Source organism: Centrocercus urophasianus, unplaced genomic scaffold, assembly GCF_019232065.1.
Source record: "Centrocercus urophasianus isolate 14NV4802_14NV808 unplaced genomic scaffold, USGS_Curo_1.0 seq_40, whole genome shotgun sequence".
NCBI classification, from domain to species: Eukaryota; Metazoa; Chordata; class Aves; order Galliformes; family Phasianidae; genus Centrocercus; species Centrocercus urophasianus.
In genome coordinates this window covers 3326366-3351101 of record NW_024884978.1, presented here as the reverse complement: position 1 = coordinate 3351101, position 24736 = coordinate 3326366, and the positions used below count along the sequence as shown (strand labels likewise).

The 24736-nt window shown below is 42.4% G+C and overlaps 2 protein-coding genes across 3 annotated transcripts; one reads left to right on the top strand and one right to left on the bottom strand.

Annotated features, from left to right (window-relative positions):
• Nucleotides 1–4289: 4289 nt before the first annotated feature.
• CUNH17orf67 (chromosome unknown C17orf67 homolog) lies at nt 4290–9904 on the bottom strand. Its single transcript, XM_042833100.1, has 4 exons — nt 9827–9904; nt 9085–9185; nt 6217–6356; nt 4290–4678 (listed from the first exon to the last, which is right to left on the bottom strand). Exons 1-3 carry the CDS (start codon nt 9879–9881, stop codon nt 6240–6242), a joined length of 273 nt encoding a protein of 90 aa, XP_042689034.1. The 5' UTR covers nt 9882–9904; the 3' UTR covers nt 4290–4678; nt 6217–6239.
• Nucleotides 9905–11082: 1178 nt separating this feature from the next.
• On the top strand, nt 11083–24529 carry DGKE (diacylglycerol kinase epsilon). Of its 2 annotated transcripts, none has more exons than XM_042833068.1 (11): nt 11083–11555; nt 13171–13330; nt 13704–13823; nt 14707–14850; nt 15693–15850; nt 16117–16168; nt 16315–16428; nt 16773–16844; nt 17447–17574; nt 18023–18134; nt 23753–24529. In XM_042833068.1, exons 1-11 carry the CDS (start codon nt 11092–11094, stop codon nt 23777–23779), a joined length of 1551 nt encoding a protein of 516 aa, XP_042689002.1. In that variant the 5' UTR covers nt 11083–11091; the 3' UTR covers nt 23780–24529. The 2 variants fall into 2 exon arrangements, with proteins under 2 accessions (XP_042689002.1, XP_042689000.1); XM_042833066.1 differs by having other exon boundaries at nt 18446–24529.
• The last annotated feature ends 207 nt before the right edge of the window (nt 24530–24736 follow it).

Sequence of the window (24736 nt, the reverse complement as noted above, 5' to 3'; positions counted from 1 at the left end):
GCTGTTGAAGCTGTGCCTCATTCTGCAGCTCAACAGAGGCTGTGAGAACCCTCAGGAATAGGGCTTTCTCTCTTAGGCTTGTTTTTGGCCAAGAGTGAAACTGTCCTACCAAAACATGAACAGTCTGCTAGGTGAATTGAATAAATCATCTATACTAGGCCTATAATCTCAAATAACCAGGACAGACTCTTATCCTGCAAGTAATTATGTGTCAATAATTCTTCTCATCTGCTTAAGGTATATTGCTGACCATGAAACTATTCCTGTGCAGTCTACAGGAAGCATACAGAGGCGTATCCTGATTGCACTGGGCTCTGTTGGTGTCCAGGTATTCTGTGGGCTGGTTTCTGGTCTCATTTTTATAGGCAGATAATCTGAGTCCCACCAAAACAGCTCGAGGGCAAAGCTCTAAGCCAACTATATTCTGAACATTTGGAGCACGTTGCTGAATACATTTTTTGGAGCCACTCACTGGTTTCTCTTTATTCTGAAAAATCCAAAATTAAGCAACATTATGCCCCTCTTGCTCTGTCTTGGGTCGAAGATCTCCTGTGTTTAAGGTTGGCTCACTCAGATGAATAGTTACATGTAGGATTCTCATGTTGTATGATTGTGCAAAAAGATTAATGTCTAAATGAATCCTTAGAGCCAAATACCCCCAAATCTGGAAAAACTGTACTTCAGCTGACCAACACTCATTGAAATGTCCTGGAGCAAAAAAAAGAAAACAAAAATGAAAGCAGGAAGTACTGAGATGAGCTTAGGATTTGAAGTAGCACTGATGATTCAGGCTTTTGGTTTCGCCTCGAGCCTGCAGTGCACTGCACTGGATTGCCTATGTGCTAGAATAAGGGTGATTGTATGAGCTCCAAGTTCATTAAAGCTTTTCTGCTTTTTACTGTTATTCACTTTAGTGCACATCTCTCCTCCCAGACCTGAAAAAGGATTAAAATGCCAAAAAGGAGACATATCGCTCAGCAATTCTAATCACATACCAGAAATCTCAAGACACACGGTTCTCACAAGATTTTCTACCCTTTGTAGGCCATAAAAGGCTCAGATAACCTTCTGATGTCCAATCTGATCTCTTTAGTCATTTTAAAATTGTTTTTTTTTACTGAGAAACTAAGCTAGATTCCTACTGCAGTGATTGCATTCGATCAATCTGATTTCCCTCCCGTTTCAGAATTTGTTTTTGTATTCATTCATTAAGACAGAGAAACAGAAGCCTTAATTCCAAACCAGATTCTGACATCCAAAACAAGGCTCTAACTAGTTGTAAAACAAAAAGAAAAAAGAAAAAAAGAAGGTTTTGCAGGGAAGCATTTTCATACACACGATTTGATTTGAGGTTGTCATCTGCATTTGCTGTCCTTCACTCCTTCATGTTCACATTTCAGAAATACTGGAGGGAAGCAGTTCTGTCACTGTAGATAGAAGAGTATACTGACCTGTTTGGCCTCCGTGTATCATCTAACCTACAAACAGACAAATTGCATTTTGCATTCTGTGTTACCTTCACCACTGTGAAAGTGGATTTCAAGTGAAGGAAGTGATCGATTTGCTTTCAGTGGCATTTCTGGGAATTCCAGTCTTAGTAATTAAGTACCTCTGATGCATGTTCTCTGAAAGGTAAGGCAGTCTGCTAGAAATAAACCATTAGTTGAACTGCCACGTTGTTAGTGGCAATATGATAGCTACTTCATGTCGTATTGATCAGGTTTTTGAGTAAGTCTTTCCATCTCGGCCTTGCTGAAGAAAGCGATGCATTCCGAACTCACAGCCTTTTCTTCTCCCTGAATTGTTGCATACTTAAATTGCAGTTGATATTATTTATCCACCCTGTTTATAGAGGGGTGATACATTTCAGACACAGACTCTGGGCACAGACTGATTTTTCAGTGCTGGTTTGTACAGCACCTAACACATAGTCTCCTAAGCTACTAGAGATAATAAATGTTGCAAGATAATGTCGTGCCACAAAGGGAGAAGCTGTTACCGTGCAGTGAGTCTGCAGCTTTCAGTCTGGGGCTACTGAAGGCTGATCAAATGGGATCCACTCTGCGAGTGAAGAACCTCTGCCAGTGCACAGAACCCATCCCACTGTCTGTGTTTGAATCAGTCCCACACCTCTAGCATGTGAAACTTTCAACCATTTCCTTCTATGATGTAACAGGGTGCACCCACATAAGCAGGCAGATACTGCATTAAAATCCACATCCACTGCAATCTTGGATCCAAAGGGGAAAAATAATAGCCGTTTTCTAAAGGTCTTCTTTTCTCCTATTTAGGGGTGACTTTTAATTTCAGTCATCTGAGCTGAATATTTTGAGAAAAGAAGATAAAAAAAAAAACACAACAGGAGAGGAGAAGGAGGGATGCGAAAATATCTTGAGACAAACGTCCGTTGTGGGCTGCGGTGCAGTTTGTATGCGGAAACACTGGCATCTAGTGGTCAGTTCTGCACATGAGAGGTGACGATGTTACCAGGCGCAGTGAATGTGGAACAGGCAGTGGTTAAAGCTAATGACACCTCTGTCTTTCTTAGGTGAAAGATCTTCCCAAGTCTTGCAGTTCTTTTCTGTAAAAGCATTTGAAAATCGGCTGTTCTGCCACCTTTCCCATCTCCAGCATACAGCTTGCAGAACACTTCTTTATTTTTCTTTATATTAAGCCTTCTATGGCTGTCCTGTTCAGCTCTATTGGCCTACTGTTCTACAGATCATCAAAAACCTTCACCCAGTGGGAAAGCTAATGGTTTGCATGCATGTATGGTTTGCATGCATGTACTGAAGCCTATCGTTTTCCTCTAGATTTTAGATATGGGCAAAAATAAACCCCTAACTGCTCCCAGAATGTACTTGTTTTGTTCAACTTCAGATGTGTGTGAGCAGAGTGTGCCTCTAAAGGAAATATCTGTATAGAGGAAGAGAACAAAATCAAAGTGGAGCAGCCATGCTGAAGGACTTTGGAAAAAGCTTAATTACATCATTTATGTAGTTAGAACTAAATATAATGTTTCTGCAGTGTTCACCTTTTATGCTGAAAAAAGTAAGAGTTTTTTCAGGGTCTAAAAAGCCTGAAGTTCTCATGTTCTTGCCTTCTTTCTCTTTAGACTGCAGTGTTTGCCAGTGCTGAGTAAACTTCCAATACTCTGCTGTACTCTGCTGGCCCTCCTCTTCTTTGGCACTCTCTCAGCTGGGTTAAAGGGTGCTTCTCTGTTTTACTTGCAGGGCACAAAAATTATTTTGTGTGAATGGAAGACGTGGCTTCTTGAATCAGTTTGCATTAGGATTAGCTCCGTGTTACTGAGGTAGACCTAGCAGCTCCCACTTAACCCCACTAATTATCTAACCTGTGACTGGATGTAAGTAAGTAGGAGTTCTGTTATTTCAGAGATGTACTTAAATTTCAGTGGGGGGAAATTGGCACAACTGGGATCACTGTGATTTTTTTTAATTAAGCAAGAGAAATCAAAGCCAAGATTTCATCCAGTGACATTAAGAGTATTATGAATGGAGGCAGTAGCAACCTCATTGCACTTTGTCACACTCCCAGATTTAATCTGTGATTCTATCTTGACTGCTGGGGACAGTAAGCCTTTGATGCTTTGAGATTTAAATTATTTCCATGGAGTCATCCAAGGGAGTCATCTTACTGGAAGGAAAGTGTATTAGCACTGTTGTGCTATTTGAGCCTAATAAATGCTCTGATGATGCAGTAATGTTATCTTCATCAGATTGCTTTTAATTTAGCTACCCGTCATCGGGGTCTCAGTGTGACTGCAGTGAAGCTAAGCTGTTAGCTGAGTCTGTCCATAACTAATTCTATTGCTGTTACAAATCATGACTGTTAGGTCAGAGCAGTTGAGACTTCTCTCGTGATGTTCAGCAGATATCATCTGTTTACCATCCAATTGTACAAGATATTCTGTACCAAGCCATGAGTTAGAAAGGCACACAGGCAGAAGGGGGATGGCTGGATACATGTGGCTGATCTGAGAATGAAAAGGAGTGGGAAAAGATTTGCTGTGAAACCACAGAGTGATTAGACTGCCCCTTCCCTCCCACCTGCTGAACGTAGAAAGCCCTCACACTGAAATGCTTGCAATGCAAAAAGAAATCACTTTGCAATCCTGAGCCTCACTTCCAGTAATCTTTTTTAGCACATATTGTCAAGGCATAACAGAATCGTGTGAAGATGGATTTGAATTAAGCATTTATTATGAAACCATACACGAAGTGCTCATCAAGTGATTGAACATAGATCAGCGTTGCATAAATGTTTGTGTCTTCATATGATGTTATTTAAGCTACAAAACTATAATTAACATTTCCTCCAAAGTCCATTTAAGTTCCGTTTACTTCAGATGGACTAAAGCTGTCCTCTTAGAAAGCATCCTCTAGACTCATTAGTGATTTATTCTTGCCTGTAGCTCAGAACTTGGAGGAAAGTCTTTATTTATTCATGCATGCAGTCACTATTTCCTTTACAGGTGGAAAATGTATATTGGTCTATAATATGGCTGGCTACCTATGTTTGGAAGTTTTGCCATAGCACGAAGATTGTAATTATTGCAAAGAGATTCAGCTCCACAATGAGCACATAGCCAATGCAGTAATAATCTTGTCCTCAGCACAGTCACACTATGTATCTTCTTCCACAGCCATGAAGAGATCTGCAGGGAAAAAGAATGAAAATATACTTAAAACACATGGAGAAATTGGCCAGAATAATAACATACAAAAGGCTTCAAATCTTTTAAGCACTTTTCTAACATTAATTCTTCACCTCACTGTGAGCAGGATAGAAGTGAGCCAGCTTTCAGCTGTGTCTCAGCTGGAAAGGCTTTTTGAAATCTGCCCACTTACCTCCCAGGGCTCAGGTCTGGGAATCCTGTGGTTTTGTTTTTAAATAAGTTGCAGACCTTTGGCTTACTGTGGATTAGCATAGCTCCATTGAAGTCTGCCCCAGTATCCAGGTTTTCAAAGGCATTTAGATGCATACAGGTACAGATAGATGCCTAGCATAATTTTAAGCAGATGAACTTTCTAACTTTCAAATCGCACCAGCCCTGACAGATGTCATCTTTGTATTTTACTGCTGAAATGCTTTTGAAGGTATGCTCCTGAATCTGCAGTTTTTATGGTGAGAAGTTGATTGTGAGTGATACAGCATTGTCATTATGGTGGGAACAAGCTTATCCCAGCTGAGAAATCTCATGTCTGTTTGAAGAATGTAAGCTGGAAGGCTTATCCTGTTATATAGAGATATATAGATACACAGATACACAAATATCTGTATGTACATATACAGATATACAGGATATACAAATGTAGGTGTCTTCTCTTTCAGTGTCACAAACAGCCACTAAGAATTAGAAAAATTTGGGATTAATCCTTATACTTTACAAGTTTATATCTGTCTTCCCCCAAAACATCTTCAGTTTGTGAAGTTTGTGTATCTGCAGACAAAACACACAAGGAAAAAGGAAAGCATGACTGCATCACAACCCCAGTGTTCTGTTGGGATGTGGCATATTGTTACCAGTTGGATTATGAGTAATGCCTAGTTTCTGGGCTGTGCTTCAGACTATATTTTCCCATTGAACATTATGATGTATATGATAAGCGGAGGCAAGAAAGAAAATATTCTGTCTATTATACTGATGTTGAAAATCACAAACAGAACTAATAACCCATGCAGATGCTCTGTGTTAATGCTTACCAGCACGTGTACTAAGCAGAAAGTTCCATTTAAAAAATCAGCACTTAGCAAATTGCTGCAGCTGAGGTGCTGCAGAACAGCCTCCGCTCCTAGCAGGTCAGACTGCATCTCAAACACCTCAGGGTGCAGACTGAGGTTCATCCTGCCACAGCCCTTACTGAAAGTTAGGTGAGTACGAGACTTTAAACAGACGCACTGGAAATGGAGCACAAGCAGACAGGAAAGAAACAGGAGCAATATCAAGCAAAGTTAATAAGCATGTTATGTAGTTACCAACTTATATCCATACAGCAGTGTATAATCAAATGGTTTACTAACCTGAACAGAACTACAGCGACACAGTTGGTGCCACTGCCCTGTTCCACTGCCAGACACGTTTCAGCATAAGGTGCCTCTCTAGCCACTAGTTCTTTCTCTCCTCTTCTGGCTTGTGGCTCTACTTTTTATTCTAAATAGGAAATATGCACTGTAAAAGAAATGGATACATACCAGTCACAGGGTAGGCGAGACCATTAGATTGGATGGACTAAATCCCGGTTGCAGTGCGGCAAGCAGTGTGGGTTCAACCAGTGTTCCAGGAACTGCTCTTCTGATCTCTGCTCCAAGCGCTGGAGATAAAGCATGTGCTCCTACTTGAAGACAAGAAGGTGTAATTTAATTATGCAACCACTCAGACCTGATGTCAGGCCAATGAACCCGGTCAATTTTACAGCTTGCACAAGGACAATTAACTTACCTCTGAAAATTGTCAGATGTAATGAAATGGGATTTCTAGTTAGTTTGTCGTAACGCAGCAATACTTAATGATTGGTATCAGCCAGACTAGTAAAGGTGTTGGGCAAGAATTTTGTAAAAATATTCATAATTAAAGAATTCTGCATACACGTATTTTATTGGCATATCCACACAGAAGCCTCTTTGGTCCTTGGGTTACAAAAGGAATCTCAGAGGCAGGCTTGTTGTAGCCTCTTTTGACAATCGATTTGATCAGATCTGTGGCAGTACCCTGCAGGGTTCCAGCAACCACTTTGCATCAGTGCTGACTGCTGGTGTGTAAAATATAAATAATACGAATTAGAGGGTTTGCAACAAGTTGTTGAACTGAATGAGTCATGTGCCAAAAACTCGACCTCCGTCAGGAAGAAAATTTGCTTTTAAACAGTTACAGTGCTAATGCATGTGGGCTTACAAGCCTAGGGAGAGAGAGGGATTTTTTCAGACAGATAGCCCATTGCTCAGCACACTGGGTAATGCAGCAACTGAAGCTGTAGCATAAACTCTCTGCACAAGCCAAGCATTCCTGCTGTTATCCAGTTCTCTGCTTTCTGAGCTGCCCAGAGGGCTGGAGCAGGATGGCAGCAGGAAGCAGGAGCATCGCTGTGCTCTGTGCTCCTCACAGTGCAAAGTGCCCTGGCTCCAGTCCCTCAGTGGGGCTGCGTCATGGACTTGCAGAGAACAGGACTGTATGACTGGAAAGATTCTACATGACAGAAAGCAGCGCCTTGGTTAAAGTAAGACTGAAATGTGTTGATAACATAAACGACATTTTAAAATAATCAAAGATGGCAGATCTCGCTGTCTGTAACTGGATGGCTTTTTTAGTAAAACAGCACTGTGGAAGTCAAACTGTGTCACAAAGAATTGCAAATTAAATTCCTCAGCTCAGCATGAGCTGGCCTGGACAAACAGCTTTTGCTTAAAAAGGCTGAACAGAGGCAGGTTCATCTCAGCATTAATTTCATTCCGCTACAAAGAATCCATACAAAATCAATTTTTCTCTTTGAGTCTGGGGTAGAATTGTGCACAGGGATACAGCAGCCATGGCCCTTCATGCACAACTGAAAATCTCCATGTTCCACTTGGGAGGAGGGATGGATTTTTTTATTGAAGGATATTTTCTTTTCTACTGAAAACATTGACTTTCAGTGAGCAAAACAAATACCCTTACATTTGGGTTTTCTTGCAGAGAAGTGTTTGCAAAGTGGCCAGGGCAGAGCAGCAGAGATCAGTAATCAAATGCTTCTCTAGCCCTAGCTCATTTCACTTCCTGTAACACAGAGTTTAACTCGATCTCACTCTCCTGCTGTTTGATTTTATATTTAAGATATTTACTACATAATGTATATATAATCATGGTGTTATATGGAGCATTAGCGTGGTTGGGATGTGTTCCCACCAATCGTCAACAACTGCAAAGCACCTTCAACAACAGCATGGAAACCAACCCAACCCTGAAGCGTGCACCCATTGGTTTCTTGGTGCTGTCGTACATTCGTAATTGTTCAAGATTGTTAACAAGCATGGTGCAGTATTTTTGTGACAGCTTTGGTTTGTTGTGGCTGTCACAGTTGACAAATAAGTGTATGTTGGAAGTGCTGTGTGGTCAGGACTGCCAGGTGGATTCTTTTTGGCTGGGATACAATAAGCATTAGAAAGAGAAAACCACTAGCTGTCTCCACGAGCCTGGCACGCATTGAGCTCAGCCTTACAAGGTAGGTAGTGCTCTTTGTGCCTATGGAGTTCAGAAGTGTCCAGCACCTTGCTAAACTGAGCCCCTGTACTCCTCATATATGCACAATCTATTGTGTTCTTTCTGGATTCTGTGGCTTTTGCCTCTTCAGAGCCATATAATTTTAGCTTGGTTTATTTACCTTGGAACAAAGTAGGTACTAATTTTAAAATACCTTAAGTAATACTCAAGAAGTGCAGAACTGTATGTTAGATCTTCTTGAAGCATGCAAAACAGAAGGTTCCTAATTCTTTCATGTTCCTTTTGTTGTAATTTGGGTTAGAGATCAATAAAAGTAAATATTACACATGAAAAGAATGCTGCTGCATTAAGCTAGCAGCTGAAAATCTCTACAATGTCATATACTGCTGTAGCAGTCATAAAAAAGCAAATGAAAGTAAGTGAATTAAAAGCTGGTGCAGAGCTGCCTCAACCTCCACACTGACCACTGACACCTGCACCTCCTTTCTGCCTTGAGTGCAGAACGTGCTGGAAGCAGAAGACATTTCCTGTTATTTCATTTCTCAGGAACAACCTGATGAACTCCACATTTCTGTAAATGAAAAGCCACTGCTTCTCAATAACCTAACCGGCATTTATGATACATAATTTCTGCACTGTACATGTCCTGAGCAGCGTTCAGCACTTACAAAATGCTACCTGACACAAACTGAAGGAATGCAACAGAGTTTTTTAATATTTCACAGAAGAACTCGGCTGCTTAAGTAACTTCCATAACTTACTCTCTGGAATTTTACCTGTACAAATCTAATATTAAGCACTCCCCCCCTCCCTATTTTTTTTTTTTTTTTAATAAATGCAATGCAAAAGTAAATGCCATAAATCACCCTCATTGGCTCATCAGGGAAACCAGCTTTTCTTTGTCTGTCTTCACGACGAGTTCTCAGAATCTGTTTGGCTTCTTTCTCAGCCAAAATTGGTGAAGTGTCTACGGATGGAAAAGCAGCAGCTAGTTATGAAATTACCATGAAGTTAATGTTTTATCTGTCAGTTGTAAAAAGAAATGTCTCCAAACTTTATTTTTGTCTATATACAAAGTGTTCTTTCATTACAGCCCCTTCCCAGGGGATACTGCATTCCAGAAGATACGAGTGGAATTTTAAACCATTTTTATACTTGTGCTTTCTATAGTCTGGTCCTACCAGCATGTAACAAATCCTACATATTAATGTTACTGCCTAAATTGAAAAAATATAACAGCACCATCTAATCACTAACGTTAGTAACTCTTCCGATTCTTTTCTGTTTCGCTTTACTTTTCAAGATTATTTCTCTATGTAAAGCAAAGGAGAGTTTGGTGAAATAATATTAAAATTATAAGCTCGTAAAATGGTGTTTTGGTTTTAGAATAAATGACTGCAGTGTGCACACAGAGAGTAAAACATCTGATACAATAGCTCACTTGTTCCAAGTCAGATCATGGAACGCCTGCAATGTATAAAAAGTTAAGTATTAAAACTGAAATATGAAGATCCTAAAATACAAAGCACTAATATTATGACAATGTGTTCTGCATCTCTTACTCCGTAATCACATCCATGCACGGGTTTATTTTATATAGACTCCTACCTGCAAAGGCGGTCATGAGGGCCAGGAGGAAGATAAACACAAGCAACTGCTTCATTCTGATTCTGCTTTCTCTCAGCCTGTTCCAGTCTGAGCAGTGCTGACGGGGGCACGAGCCTATTTGAAGTAGCTACGTCAGTCACAAATGTTTGTTGATGCTTTAACTAATGTGACCTACAGTACGATTTTGAAGACATCTGGAGCGAAGCTTTGAATATGGCTATTCTCTGCTCGAACATTCTCAGCATAGCTCTGCTCCTGAGGGGAGGAAAACAGAAGACCATTTTTCCACTTGAGCCTTCTGATCTTTGCAGGGTGTTTTAATTGTGTGAAAACAGGCCTGCTTTCCACCTAGCACAGCAATGGGCTCAGCTGCCTGAGAAAAACGAGCGCTTTGCTGAAAGCCAAACTGAATGGTTAAAAGCTCCTGTCTCTAACACAGAGGAATCGATTCACCTGGTTTAACTCTCAGCAGGACAAACACAAAGCAGAAATTTGTATCGAGTTAATGGAATCACACAGCTGAAAACACAGAAAACTCTTCCTCGGACAAGTTGCTTGAAAACGGGATGGTAAACGCCTTCACCATTTAGCAGAGCGGGAAGCGAGGGCAGGACTTTAAGAAACGTGTTTCGTTCATAGGTGTCACGGGCCAAACACCGCCCAGCGGCGCTGAGCCGGACTGTAGTCAGTTCCGTGTGGATGCGGTGGGAAGGCCGGATGATGAGTGCACTGCCCGGACTGCGCTCACAGCTGAACCTTTTGTTCTTGACTCGCAAAGAACTGCGGCTTCTAATGGCACCGACTGTCGGTTTTGAGAACTGCTACAGGGGAGCCTTCACAGCACAGCACTGCACAGCACAGCATAGCACTGCATTGCACTGCACTGTACAGCACAGCATTGCGGCGCGAGGCTTCGAAACGCCGGGCACAGATCGCACCTCGGCGCCGGCTGCAGCAGCCACTTTCCGGGCGGCGCCCGTTGCCCGGCAACCGCCGCGGCCATTTCCGCTTCCGCTTCGCGCCCCCCCACGGCCGCTGCGGGCCGGGCCGGCCGGGCTGGCGGCATCGGAGTTCCTCGTCCCTGCCGGCGCCGAGGCCCCGCAGCGGGGTGGGTGGGATCGGAGGCGCTTAGAGCCGGCGAGGGGTCGGAAGATGCTTTCCGAAGCCGCCCGTCGTTTCCTCGCGGCGGGCAGCCGGCCCCGGCCTCGCCGTGCCGTCTCCTCGGGCGACGTGAGGGGGTAGGCGGGGAGGCCGCGCCGGTGGGGATGGCGGGAGCAGAGAGCGGGAGCGGAGCCTTCTCCATGTCGTCGGTCGTGGCGGACCGGAGCTTGGTGTTCTGGACGCTGTGCTCCGTCATCCTGCCCGTGCTGATCACCCTGTGGTGCAGCTTCCACCGCTCCCGGCGGCAGATGCTGATACGTGACATCTTTTACAAGAGCGAGCACGACTGGCACTACACGGACCTCTTCGGGCAGCCCTCCTACTGCTGCGTGTGCTCTCAGCACGTCCTCCGGGGCACTTTCTGCAGCTGCTGCGGGCTGCGCGTCTGCGAGGGATGCCTGAAGAAGGCCGACCAGCATTTCCTCTGCAAGGAAATCGTGATGAGGAGCGAAGGTGGAGCCCGCGGCTCTATGCCGCACCATTGGATCAGGGGCAACGTCCCGCTCTGCAGCCACTGCGTGGTGTGCAAGCAGCAGTGCGGCACGCAGCCCAAGCTCTGCGATTACAGGTACTGCGGTGGAGACTGGCTTTCCGTGGGAAAGTGTGCTGCCGTTTCTGTGCTGTATTTACCCCGGTATTGTTGGAGCACGTTGCCACAAAAACTGTGTGGAAGAATCTATGACAAAATGAGTTGTGGTCAATAATTTCACTCATATGTTAAGACGTTGCCTCTTGTGTCTGCTTGTTCTCTTAATTGCATTTCTCCATCGTGATATGCTAGCTGCTATATAATTACATCTAGAAGACTAAGCCCAAGAGAGCTTGTGTTTTGAGGACAGGCATGAGGAAGTTCTGATGCGCCTGTTTGTACGGTGTGATTACAGCAGTGGCACAGCACGTGTTTCAGGTTGCCAAAAATGCCCATGTAACTGTAAAATTGGCATCTGATCAGTGCAGCTAGAACAACCAACCCTACCATAACTGTTTCATTTTTCCCTTTTAGAAACACCCAGAATAAGCAAATAGGAAGGTTTTAAAACCTGGTGTAATATAGTCCATTGTTACAGTTTGTGGCAATAATGATAAAGAAATTATAAGACAACATTCAAGGGCTCATACTGCATCAGCAAGGGTGCTTTTAAAGTTATCAGCATGAGATGTTGGGCCAGGATAGAGAGCTGATAGTCCTCATCCTGTGAGCAGTGCAAAGTGTGACCTCTGCCTTCCCAGAGGATGTCAGCTGTCTGCTTTTCTTTACTCCTGTGTCATACTGTCAGTTTGGCAGTAAGTCAGCAGAATTCAGTCTAAACAGGCATACTGTCAGAAATGAGATCTTGAGAGTGTGCCTAGCAGAGTAGAAAAGGGTCCGGATTTGGGAATCAAAAGTGTGAGAGGGAGAAAACGCAGTGTCTTGATATTCACTGTCTACAGTGCAGGCAGATATCTCTGCTGCTCTAGTTGTGTGCTGGGTTAAGCAGAAGGACTCCAAAAATAGCTTTCACAGCTGCTTAAACCCAGGCTTTGGATGTGGCAAGTGAGGATTAACGTTTTGCAGAGGCTGGCAGGAGGTGTTGCAGTATTCCCTCTTGTTCTACTCTGTTTTCCAGGATGGCTTCTAGAATAGGCCAAAAAGCTGAGCAGTTTTGCATAACGAAATCCAATGGGCCTTGCACAGTACTGTGCAAGTGCAATGTTTTGGGCTTCAGACTTGAGAATATTACCACTATTAAGAAATATACTTAAAAGGCATTTAATGTAGCAGTAACATCTTAAATTAGTGAGCTGTACTGTAGTATATGCTCAGGAAGGATGGATAGGAGCTCAGTTTCACATATGAGCTCTGAGTGTGGCTTTATATTGCACTGGCTGCAAGTGAATATTTGTAGCGTCTGACTTTTGGAGTTAAAAGCATGTAATTAATTTAAAAGTAATTTAGTTCACAAAATTCAGACGTTTTTCTAAACATTCAGTGACATGATGAAGTTCTGTATTTGTCTTTGTAGCCAACAGATTGTCGTTCCAAATTCTACAGACTGCACAGTGTTTTCTGTAACGGGCTTAGAGTATTACCTGTAGCAGTGCATGTGATGTGAGTGCTTTCCAGTCTCTCTAAAATAAATGTGCAACATTTATATGCCAGTTACTTGAGGATGAATTCTCTCGGTTTTTGGTCTCTTCTCCAGGTGTGTGTGGTGTCAGTGCACTGTCCATGATGAATGCATGTTGGATTGTTTAAAGATTGAGGAGTGCACGTTTGGAGAATTCAGAGACCTGATTATTCCACCCTACTACCTGTCTGCAATCAACCAGATGCGTAAAGACAGAAGAACTGATTATGAAAAGGTAATTGTCTGCTGCTTCCTTTTATATATATACATTGTCTGGCTTCTGCTTTGTAATAAAATCTGAAAATTTGGTAAAGGTGTGGGAAGAAGTGTCCTTACATCACAAGAACTGTTGCATACCAAAACTGTGTATGAGAAACATCACTGCTTGAACAGTTCTGTAATATTTTGTTACTTATCTAACTCTGCAGTGTTTGTTGTCCTGGACACTACAGAATGGAAATGTTCAGCCTTGGTGTGCTGAAAATACTTGTTTATTTTGATGAGTTCCAGCTAACCAGCACTTAAACAGGGCAGGTTTTGGAGCAAGACTTGAGGCATTTTCAACCAGGCAGAATTAGTGCAAGTTACTTATTGTTGCCTTTTTGCAGGTGGTCCCTTACTGCAGAGAGCACTGGATCCCAGTAATCGTGCTGGCAAACACTCGTAGTGGGAACAACATGGGTGAGACTTTACTAGGAGAATTTAAAATTCTGCTGAACCCTGTTCAGGTAATTGCAGTGAGAAGCCTCTATAGTAAAATAAAAACAGAAATTAGAATCAGCATCACTTTGCTTCCGTAATGGCAGTAAGATCTTGAGGGAGAGTAAAGGAAACGAATTCATGCAGTTTGTTCTGTTAGAAAGAACAGGTTTACAGGAAGACAAATGTGGGGCCTTCCCACCTCTGTGTTTGTTCTGGTTCTTCTAAGGGTTGCACGTTTTCTGTGTAATACATGCAGGCATTCTGGTGACAAGTATCTGGCCCTCGAAGTAGTCTGCTGGTTCTTAGAAAATGAAATATTTAGATCTTCATTTGAAATGTTGGTTTGTGTGTCTGCTTTCTCGTGGAATGGCGGTGCTGGCGGCCGTTGCTCTGTGCTGACACTTTCCCCTGACAGCACAGGATGTTGACGTGACGGCAGTGAGTTGTTCCTTGGATTTCCTGGCTGCACCTTAATATTCCTCTTCTGAAGTTCAAAAGAGTGCTTTGGAATACAGACTAATAGAAAACACTGCGCCTTTGTTTTAAAGGCATCCCAGTAAGGCTTTAAAAAACAGACCTCTTTGTATCTTGAATATCTTAGAATAACTTTAAACTGAAGTCTTTTATCTTCAGAAAATTCCTTGTAGTGTTTTTAGATACAGGATTTTCTTAGGACTTGGTCAGCTTGATTTATCAGTGGCATTTATTGCTAGTGAAGCACTTGGAGCTATTTTGTGACCCTGGGAGACTGAATCCAGGTCATAAAAAGTCAAAACAGCTCATTTGCTTATGTGATATTATGGAGAATGTTTATTTTGTATTAGAATGAGCATCTTGAAGTTGTTTATTTGTGAGGCAAATCCTGAGTCCCATTCTGTGAACTTGCAGAACTTATTTTCTTTGTTCTAGGTTTTTGATTTAAGCAAAATTACGCCTGCTAAAGCACTCCAACTCTGTTCCTTGCTGCCTTGCAATGCTGTCAGGGTTCTTGTCTGTGGTGGGGATGGTACAGTAGGCTGGGTCCTGGATGCCATCGATGAAATGAAGATAAAGGTATTGTACTTCAAATGAAAAGCTGTCTTATGGTGAGAAGTGCTGCAGCCTAATCTCTTACCTGCCTTTATCACAGACATCTTCCTGAATGAGCCTATAGAAAAATAATTGCAGAACTGCTTATGTGTACTGAGGACAAAAATGCATTGTGTTATGAAGAAAAATGTATAAAAGCTTTGGATGTTAAAAGCTTATTTGAAAATTGCTACAGGATATTTTGTATGTTGCTCTTTGCCTGAAGAAATCATCATCTCTGCATCTGTTCAGGACACTTTGTGCATGTGACACTGCTGAACCTTACATAGTGGCTTTGTTTCTGGGGGCATGTAAATTGCTGTCCATAATTGAGTAGTATTATATATGCGAGGGTTTTCAGAACTGCCATCACTTCAGTGCTGTGAGAGCCTTTTTGTTTCATTGTGGTTGGCAGCCTTTGTGTTCTTTGTGTCACTCCCCAGAGGTGCACACAGTAACAGCAGTAGTGACTTACTGCAGCAGGTCGGGAAATGGGACAAGTAGTTCAGGCTTCCCTTTTTCCAGAACCAAAGCATCATTTTCCTGAGGGATTGTTCTGTTTGCTATTAATAATGCACTGTTTCTCTGCTGCGTTTGCATTTTCTTTTCTCCCCACCATGGCTTGACGTTGCCTTTATTTGCATTATCCTTACTGCAAGTGCTTCTGCTGGCCACCTGCTGTGCTCATAGTGGCAGCTGTGTCGCTCAGCACTGGGTAACAAGCTGCTCTGAGGGTTAATGGTGCTTATGTAACTCCAACGTTAGGGGAGAGAAGGTGGAAAATGAATGCTGAAAAGAAGCTAATGTGCACTGTTTCTGTGTCCTAGGGGCAAGAACGCTTCATCCCACAAGTTGCAATTTTACCTCTAGGAACAGGTAACGACCTGTCCAATACACTGGGCTGGGGTGCAGGCTATGCTGGAGAAGTCCCTGTGGAACAGATCCTACGAAATGTGATGGAGGCAGATGGGATCGTGCTGGACAGGTGGGTAGCAGTGGAAAGGTCAGTTCTGTAGAACCAAATATTACCATAGGTCTATCCAATTAAAGCAGTGGATGTGAAATTCCTAAGTGGGTTAGGAAACTGCAGAATAACTGAGGTCCAAACTTAGCCTATGTTTAGTTGTTCTGCATTGCTTACCTCCTTTATGATGCAATTCAATTAAATGCGAGTCTTTTGAGATCCTTAGCTGCTCTGATACTGAGAGTAGTTTCTTTGTCACAAGTCTAAATAATAGCTTTGTTTTTCAGATGGAAAGTTCAAGTGACAAGCAAAGGATACTACAACTTAAGGAAGCCAAAGGTATGGCTTGCAATTATAAGCACGGATTCTGTGGAATACCTGTACAGTTGTATTTTCTGGTTACCTACTTCCCATTAACTGTGGTGGCTTTTAATTTCTAATTAATAATACTTGATAAGATCATAAATAGAAATCTTCTCTTACAGGTATTCACAATGAACAACTACTTTTCTATAGGACCCGATGCTCTTATGGCTCTAAATTTCCATGCCCATCGTGAGAAGACTCCCTCTCTGTTTTCCAGCAGAATTATTAATAAGGTGTGTTGGGTAAAATGGCATTTTCTCCTTGTTGTTTCTGACTTGTCTTACGCATGTTTTTTCCCCCTCCTGTGATGTAAGTTCTTCTAATTAAATATTGTATATTCATTTCTGTTCAGCTGATTTTCAGTCTTTAGAGCTCTCATTCTGAAAGAAAATGTGTCTTCAGGCATTAGTGAACCGTACTGGTGCAGTCTCTGCACAGCTGTCCTGTTGTGCAGGTGTGTTAGGTGTGCATGTTAGATGATAAGGTTTGGTCCTGACAGCACATGACATTTACAGTAGGCTTCATATGTGTTGCCTTTTTCTAACAGTGTTTTCTGTTTCCCCCTTGTTTTTTGCAGGCCGTTTATTTTTTTTATGGAACCAAAGACTGCTTAGTACAGGAATGTAAAGATCTTAACAAGAAAGTTGAGGTAAGTTTTTTAACTTCCTTATTTACTAGGCAAATAGTGGAGTATAAAAATTTACCTTACAAAAGGAAAGGGAAAAAGCTTTGCAGTTTACTCTGTAAGGACACTTGTGTAAGGACAGCTCTGCGCTGTGTGGAGTTTTCCTGATGCTCAGGTTCCTTTGCTGTCTGCAACTTGCTTCATGGAATTCATGCCTTTGAGCTTACAGAGAATTCCTGAAATGTTTTCAGCTCTTGGCTCAGGTCTCAGTTCAGCTGCAGAGGCTGAGTTAAAATCTGCACCAGAGACTTACACGAATAAGGTTTTTTTGTGTGTTCTCATTTTGTTTGTTTTGTGTTTTCTATTAACAGAAATTGATTACAATTACAAAGCACAACGTATTGATCTTGTCGTAAAATCAGAAATAATTTTTTTTTTTTTTAAGTATGAGAAGAAAATCCATCCTATTTGTCCAGGGTCTGTTTAGCTCACAGGCTGGTTTTGTGTTGTTTTTTTTTTTTTCTTGCTTCAAGCATAAGTCTATTAAACGGATAAAGAGAATAATTAGCATTTCTTGCAGTTCTGAATTCACTATGTGATAATTAACTTCTGTTTCTCTTTTAAAGCTAGAGTTGGATGGTGAGAGAATCGAGTTACCCAATTTGGAAGGCATCATTGTCCTGAACATTGGATACTGGGGAGGTGGCTGTAGGCTCTGGGAAGGAATGGGTGATGAACCTTATCCCTTGGCAAGGTACACAAATAAATACATTCCATAGTTCCCTTAAAATGCCCATGAGGCTGAGCTTCCAAAAATTATTTGGACAAAGTTCTTTGCCAAAAAAAGCTATTTTTTTTTTCTCTGGATTAGTAATGGACTAAAATGACTGAAAGATAGAAGACTTAAAAATTTCTAGAACAGAAATTCATCAAGGGCTTTAAACAGGCACTGTAAGTCTCAGAATGCAACATACCTGTAATTGCCAGTAGCCAGGTAGGGAATACCAGGAGTATTGCTCAGTATTTGACCTGCTTTTGTACAGCTTCCCTTGCTGTTCAGTGTGACCTACTGTTCAGGAGAAATAAATAGTTGTAACATTTATCTTCTCTATGGTAACAACAATGGAAGACTGTAATGTTTGGATGTGTGCTCTAGAGCTCATAAGCCTCCCTAAAAAAGAGCCTGCTTTCTCAATTCATAGGCACGATGATGGACTTCTGGAAGTTGTTGGAGTTCATGGTTCCTTCCACTGTGCTCAGATTCAGGTGAAACTAGCCAATCCTGTTCGTCTAGGGCAGGCACATACAGTGAGGGTAAGTAGCTTTTATGAACGTGTTTCCCTAAGTCTTTTCAGCACGCAGCATACAGCTTCAGGCACTCATCTGTATGGCCTAAGGTTTCAGTCCGCAGCTGAGCTGAATGTTTCTTTACTTAGCAAAGGCTGACATGCATAATTAACAACTTCTGCTGCTGTGGTCGGTGGCCTATGAGTACAAGGAATTATGTTCTAAGTTTCTCTCCTGCAAGTCTCAAACTGTGCAACATCAGTACGCTGTAGTTTAAAAAGGTATCTTCAGAGCTACACTGAGCTGCTGTGATTGTGTCTTCTTCTGTTTAACATTAGCTGATCTTGAAGAGTTCAAAGATGCCAATGCAGGTGGATGGAGAGCCGTGGGCTCAGGGGCCATGCACTGTTACCATAACTCATAAGACACACGCACTGATGTTGTATCATTCGGGTGAACAAACAGACGACGACGCATCCAGCGTGTCTGAGCAGGAGCACGTGAGAGAGCAGACAGATGAAGATGCTTAAATTCCGTGGGACGCAACAGAACGCAGTGAAGAACTTCGACCCATTGAAAACACTGAGAATGCTTGATCTAGCTTAAGGATTATGCTGTAAGGTTCATACTTGTGAATTAATTAGGGTTGAGGAAACCATGGTTTCACATTCACAAACATTTTCGCAGCTGAATTACCACAACTGTTTTGCCTTTTAGACTGGCAGTGGTAGCCAGCCTCTCCAGCTGGACAAGTTACTGTGATGGGAGGGAAGGGCCAGATGCTGCAGTTCTTCCCTGCTGTAGAATCACATCTTGTGCACATATGCAGTATTGCATGCAAAAGGTGTATACCCTTGGAAAGGAGAACCACTGGGAGTTCAGCCTGCTTGCACCTCTTCTTTTTCCCGGGGACAGTTCCATAACAGAAAACCAGAATAGGTAGAATATGAGCTGTTTTTTCTGAGGACAGCCTGCACCTGGCTGCCATCTCTTGGGAGCAGGATAAATTCTTTTTGGTGTGCCTGCTTGTGCAGTAACACATCTTATAGGTTTGACTGGGAAAGTGGAGGATGTGGGGGCTCTTGGCAAGGCACTTTGCAAGTAAGATGTTCTTGGACCAAAGGTTTCTGAGAGGGGTATGTTAGCAAATGACTCTGTTAGTGGCTTTGTAAGCCCTAGTACCCAAAATGCAGCTTGGAAATAGTTGTACCGTGATTTGCACTGGATGATCCTCTGACTGCCTGCTTCAGTTCAGTGAGAGATTAATTCTACTTTTTGTAAATAGCAATGCATTTTAATTCTTAAGGAGGCTTGCTGGAGGAAAACTTGACAAAGGAGCTGTTCAAAATATATATGGTATATATGGATGGTTTTAAATGATGATGGCTGGCAAACCATCATTATTAGGGTATTCAAGAGGCTTTTTAAAGGTCTTGCTATGAATTACCTGAAAACAATTGGTAGCAAGTCCATCTGTTCACTGTTTCAGTCTGAGGAGGAGGGCTAGGTTTGCAGAGGTTAGAAGGTTCAGTTGTTCACATGTTCATTGGGCTGGAGGGGGAATTAAACGTTTGATTTCTGACTGGCCCTTAAGGAATCAGATCTCTATCGACCCCGAGTCGTCATTCCCCATGTGAGTGTAGGGCCATAGTAAGTGGCTTATACTCATATTGAAGGCTAAGTACACATACACCAGTGCTTGTACACTGTCACTTTGACATATCTGAAGCTTCTCAGGTGAAAACACCTTCACAGTTAACAGAAGTGAAAACCTGCTTCCTATTTTTCTTCTTCTGATAGGTATATTAAACCCGCAGCAGATGAGAGCTACGAGTTAAGATCAGGGACCTGAACTTCCAAATGTTGCTGCTTTTGTCAAATTTCCCCCATCACTTTTCATTTTTCTTTATGCTGACTGTGAGAGACACCATTAGGTAAGGCAGGTTGTCTCTGGGTCTTGCAAGAAGAAACTTTTTCAACAATCTATAAAAAGAAGTTTGCATTAACAGTGAATGAGCTATTTACATTTTAAAATAAGTTATTAAGCCTTGGGGAAGTTAGTATTTTTAAAACCCTTAATTGTAGTTCTATCTGGATGTTTAAATTGATAGTATTCATTCTAGGAAGTGTACGTGCTAGGTCTGGCACTACTGCTGGTTATCTGGAAATGTGATCGGAGTAGAATGAACTGTAAGGCAGATACCATTTGAAATGTCTCATTCATCAGCCTCCCACACCTCAGCTGAGTTGTTTTATAGTATGTAAATATAGAGGTCTATGTAAAAAGTATTTAAAATATGCAAAAACATGCAATGTTAGATAAACCTGTTGCCCTAACTTTTTTGTTTTGTTACAGAGTTTCAATTTGTAGCTTCAGAAGCCTTGTAGTGGAAAGTTGTTTTTATTTGTTAACTTACAGACACGAGCATCCTACAGATATTTAAGTTCTACATTGTGCTTCTCACGTAACTCCCATGTACAAACAGATGGCTCTGGAAAAGCAGAGGATGTGCTCTGAAGGGCAGTATTTCCTCACAAGAAGTCGCACCCACTGGCTGCTTGATCTGAACTGTTCAGAGTGCAATTTAAGAGCTCCCTGACATTGATCAGGTGATTTTTCACATTATCTTATAGCTTAAGAATCTTCAGCGGATCAAAAACTTCCTTCTTTAAACTCCCAACATCTAGAAAAACGACTTGGAAAGCTTCGCTTTTCTTTTCTCCCCTCTTTGCTGGTAGGTAAGCTGGTTTTCCACATCTGTTCTGCCTGGGCAGGTTCCAGTGACGCACACTTAGTGCACTTTGCCAGGAATCCAGTCCTGAGTGTGAAATACTCTTTGGGAAATGGAAATCTATCAGTACCTTTGCAGAAAGCAAGGAGGATGAGAATTGAAAGTAACATCTAGGTGTGCGTTTGTTGGCAGAGCCCCTGGTAAATGGTCTTGTCTGTATTGCACAGATCGTTCCATGCCTGGGTGTGGGAGTAAAGAGGTTTGTTTCATGAACTGACTTGGTGATTGCAGGAAGCAATAGGTGGCAAGTCTAACTGTTACAGACATGGAGAGAGTCTTGTAAATTTGCATTGATAGGGTGGAGAATATGCTGTATGTGTCCAGTTTCCAACCGGGCATGTGGTCATCCTTCTATTGCAACTGTATATAGTTGTCATATGCATGACGACAAAAGCTTTTTAAGCAGATGTTAGCACTAGGATCCATTGGGAAGTCTTGCTGCTGCTTCCTGTGCTCTGTCCTTTCATTTAAATGTGTCCTCTTTTCCACTGTGTTGCAAATAGAGTTGGTTATTTTGAGTTACTCTTATGGGACTGTTTAAATTTTGGTCCAACTTTTAAAAGTGAATGTGAGCAATGGGCTCCCAGATTGTAACGCTGACATAGATTATTTTCTGTAGCCTGTAATATAGCAGTAGTTGTTTAATGTTGACTTGTGTTGTGGCTTTAAAACTGCTACATGTTTTTGTTTTAATGTTGTTGGTACAGAAAGCACTGGTACAAATAGCTGCTGTACAGATAGCTCCCTGAAAGCACTGCAAACCTCAAAATACTGCAGTACATCGTTTACCCAGAAGAGGGTATTCTGCAGCTGGGCCTCACAGCCTGCCCAGAAGGATTCTCCCTTGCCCTCTTACTGATGAATAATGAGGAAAAATAAAGGCAAACAATGAGTAGGTTATTCTGGCAGTCTTCATACAGTGTAACCTTAGGTAAAATGTGGAGAGTGAATACTAACAAAAACTGTCAAGCACTCAAAAGTGGTTGCCAGGAGTTGATTTTGAACATGCTGGCGTTACAGAAGCTTGGTCACATTCTGTAGCATCCTTTGCTGTAGGCTCCCAGTCTTGTGAAATGCAAACAGCAAACTGAAGGAGAGCCTTCCTGTGCATGGCTTCCTGCCTGGCTCCAACCTCGTTTGTTTGTGTGCATGTTGAGAGGAGGGTGCATGTGTGCATTTCCATACGCACAGAACTTTTTGTCTTGGGCTTCGTTGGACTTCTTTATTTATGCATTTCTCCACTTTGAGCTTTCTCTTCGATGCTTTATGCTGGCTAACTTGTCAGCAAAGCACGTTGAATGGTTTCACACAGCAGCCCACCTTGTTCAGTTGCCTCAGTCACTGATTTATTCAGATAATTCCTGGGAAATATTAGAACGGGCACCTCAGGCGTAGCATTCCTAGCCCCCAGGCCTGTTCTCACAGTGCAGTTTTTGCTCTCTGCTGCTGGGGATGAGTGTCCACATTTTCCACAGGTTCTCAGAACCAGGAGTTGAAGTTCTTGTTTCAGTTCCTGCTGCCTCTGCATTACACGCAGTGATGCTCACAGCTTTTTTTCAGTGTATATTATCATATCTAACTGGTTAAAGCAAACCAACTTGAAGCACTGTACCTTAGCTGTAAACAGCATAACAGTATGAATGTTACAGTACTTAGGAATGCTTTTTGGAAGAGCAGCACTGCATCATAGCTACTTAATCTGTGGGTAGGAGAAGGACACATAGGAACCTTCACATGTTCTAGCTGAAAATCCTTTTTTGTTCTGTATTTCATACTTAGCACTACTTGCAGTTTTCTTAAAAAAGAAGCAAGATTGTACTCAGTAGGAGTAGATCAGGATATCAGATTTAAAAAGAGTAGCAGCATCAGTGATCCTGGTGAATGTGAACCACTTACTTAAAAATGCTCTGATTTTTGCTCTGAGACACTATAGCTGCACCTTGAACGCGGGGAAGAAACAACAGAGGGCATTTAGCAATTAGATGTATTGAGAGAATTTACAGGTTCTGTATTGCAGCATTGTTTAGGCCACTGTTCTAAAGGCACAGCAGAGTGCTGAATACCCAGTGCAGGTTTTGGGCATCTCAGGGACAGACTTCAGCTGGAGTAAAGCCACATGCCTCCATTAAAACTAGTAATGTTACACTGTCATGCTTTAGCTGAGGATCTGGCCTTTGCTGCTTGAAAGTATGAATGTATGTAAAATTTTACTTCTCATTAATACTACCCTGTTTACTGTGCTGTAAACTCTTTATTATTGTATATAATTGTTGCACTGCTTCATTTGCCAGTTGTTTACAGCTTTCAGCATAAATCCTTTTCTCCTAGGGCTAAGTGGGAGCTCATGTTGTGAGTTTGTTGCATTCTGCATTCTTTGAAGTTTACATCCCTCAGAAGCCATTTTGTCACCTACCAATGTTGTAATCCTTGAGTACCTCCAGCCATCTTCTCTTTATAGGGTTTTTATAGTTAAACAGAATGGATTTTTATTTTTGTAGCTTGTAACTTCAACTGTATAGTAGTTATTCCTATTTAGTAATGAGTGGTCAGAATACTGTACAAACGTGACTCTGAAAAGCTGTAACTAATAATAACTACTTACAAGAAAATACCAGCATGTTAAAAGTTTAAAAAAGAAAAGTTATTCTTTAGCTTGGAACTACTGTGACTTGGAATTTGTATTGGATGTGTGTGCATATTCTGAAGTTGCTTTAAATAAGGAAAGAAAAAAAAAAAAAAAAAAAAAACACTGAGCTTAGCATGCAAATAATAGACCAAAAGGGGAAGTTGTAAACAGTTTTATCAACCAAGAAAGACATTTAGAACTGGGTGGGTTTTATGTTTCTCTTACAGGCATGGTATGAACAGGAATGGTCATGAAACAGTTGTTTCCTTATGATGCAGTTTAAGTGTCCAACCTCAACAAAAGCCATCTGCACCATTCTCTCTGCACACCCAGGAACAGATCTCAGAGCAGATCTGAATGCTCGGTGCTGTCAGCTGCGTGAGGTCTTACAGCATAACACTGAACCTCCAATGCAGATTCTGAAGGCGAGTGGTTACATGGTTCTTGATGTGGCAATGCTCTTAAATGCCACATTCTCCTTTGGTGTTCGGAAGGGGGGGTAAGGAGTGGGACTGCAGCCCTCACTGCCAGCAGCTGGGCCGTCCCCACTGTGAATCTGGAGCTTTCCATGCAGCTCTGTGTTGTTTGCGATTCTCGCTGGCTTAATCCAATGTTTCTGAAGCAGGTGATGCTGGCACTGACCTGTGGGCTAGTGCCACGTTCACTCCAGTCATAATAAGGGTAATAATGTGTTATTTGCCCGGGTGAGGTTCTGCCTATAAAAGCTGCACCTCGTGCAGTCACAGCAGCTGTCAGGGCTGAACCCCGCCCAACAGAAGTGAAACTGAAACCCTGGTAGTCAGTGGCACTGCAGCCTGTTGTGGCTGAGCTCCCCAAGGCTCTTTGGAGGAAGGCCGGCGCCGCGCTCCTCACAGAGCCTTGCAAGTGCACATTTTGCAAGGACTGGCTGCTCCTGAGCGTCCTGACGAGCTGTTGTGTTGTCCTGTTGTTTGTGCTGTATTTATCTCTGGTCTAAAGCGTGTGGATTAAAGTATTTAAACTCATTATTTTCCTGTTTCTCACTGCGCACGGAAGCAAAAGATGAGTTCTGGGAGCTGCACGGGCCTGCCGGCGAACGTGGCCGGCGCTCAGGTGCTCAGCACGGGGCGCGAGGCGGGAGAGCGGCCTGCAGCCGAGCAGAGCGTCCCGTCCCGCCGGGCCGTGCAGCCGTGCGACGGGTCGAGGTCCGGAGGGCGCAGCGCCGCTGCTCC

Bases quoted from the DNA above. Each gene is read 5' to 3' on its own strand.
- CUNH17orf67 (XM_042833100.1), bottom strand. From the start codon at position 9,881: ATGAAGCAGTTGCTTGTGTTTATCTTCCTCCTGGCCCTCATGACCGCC. The intron at 9,186-9,826 runs GTAGGAGTCTAT...TTCCATCCGTAG, and splicing joins CCTCATGACCGCCTTTGCAG to ACACTTCACCAATTTTGGCT. The intron at 6,357-9,084 runs GTGATTTATGGC...GTCTTCAAGTAG, and splicing joins TCCCTGATGAGCCAATGAGG to GAGCACATGCTTTATCTCCA.
- DGKE (XM_042833066.1), top strand. From the start codon at position 11,092: ATGGCGGGAGCAGAGAGCGGGAGCGGAGCCTTCTCCATGTCGTCGGTC. The intron at 13,824-14,706 runs GTAATTGCAGTG...TCTTTGTTCTAG, and splicing joins TTCTGCTGAACCCTGTTCAG to GTTTTTGATTTAAGCAAAAT. The intron at 16,169-16,314 runs GTATGGCTTGCA...CTTCTCTTACAG, and splicing joins ACAACTTAAGGAAGCCAAAG to GTATTCACAATGAACAACTA.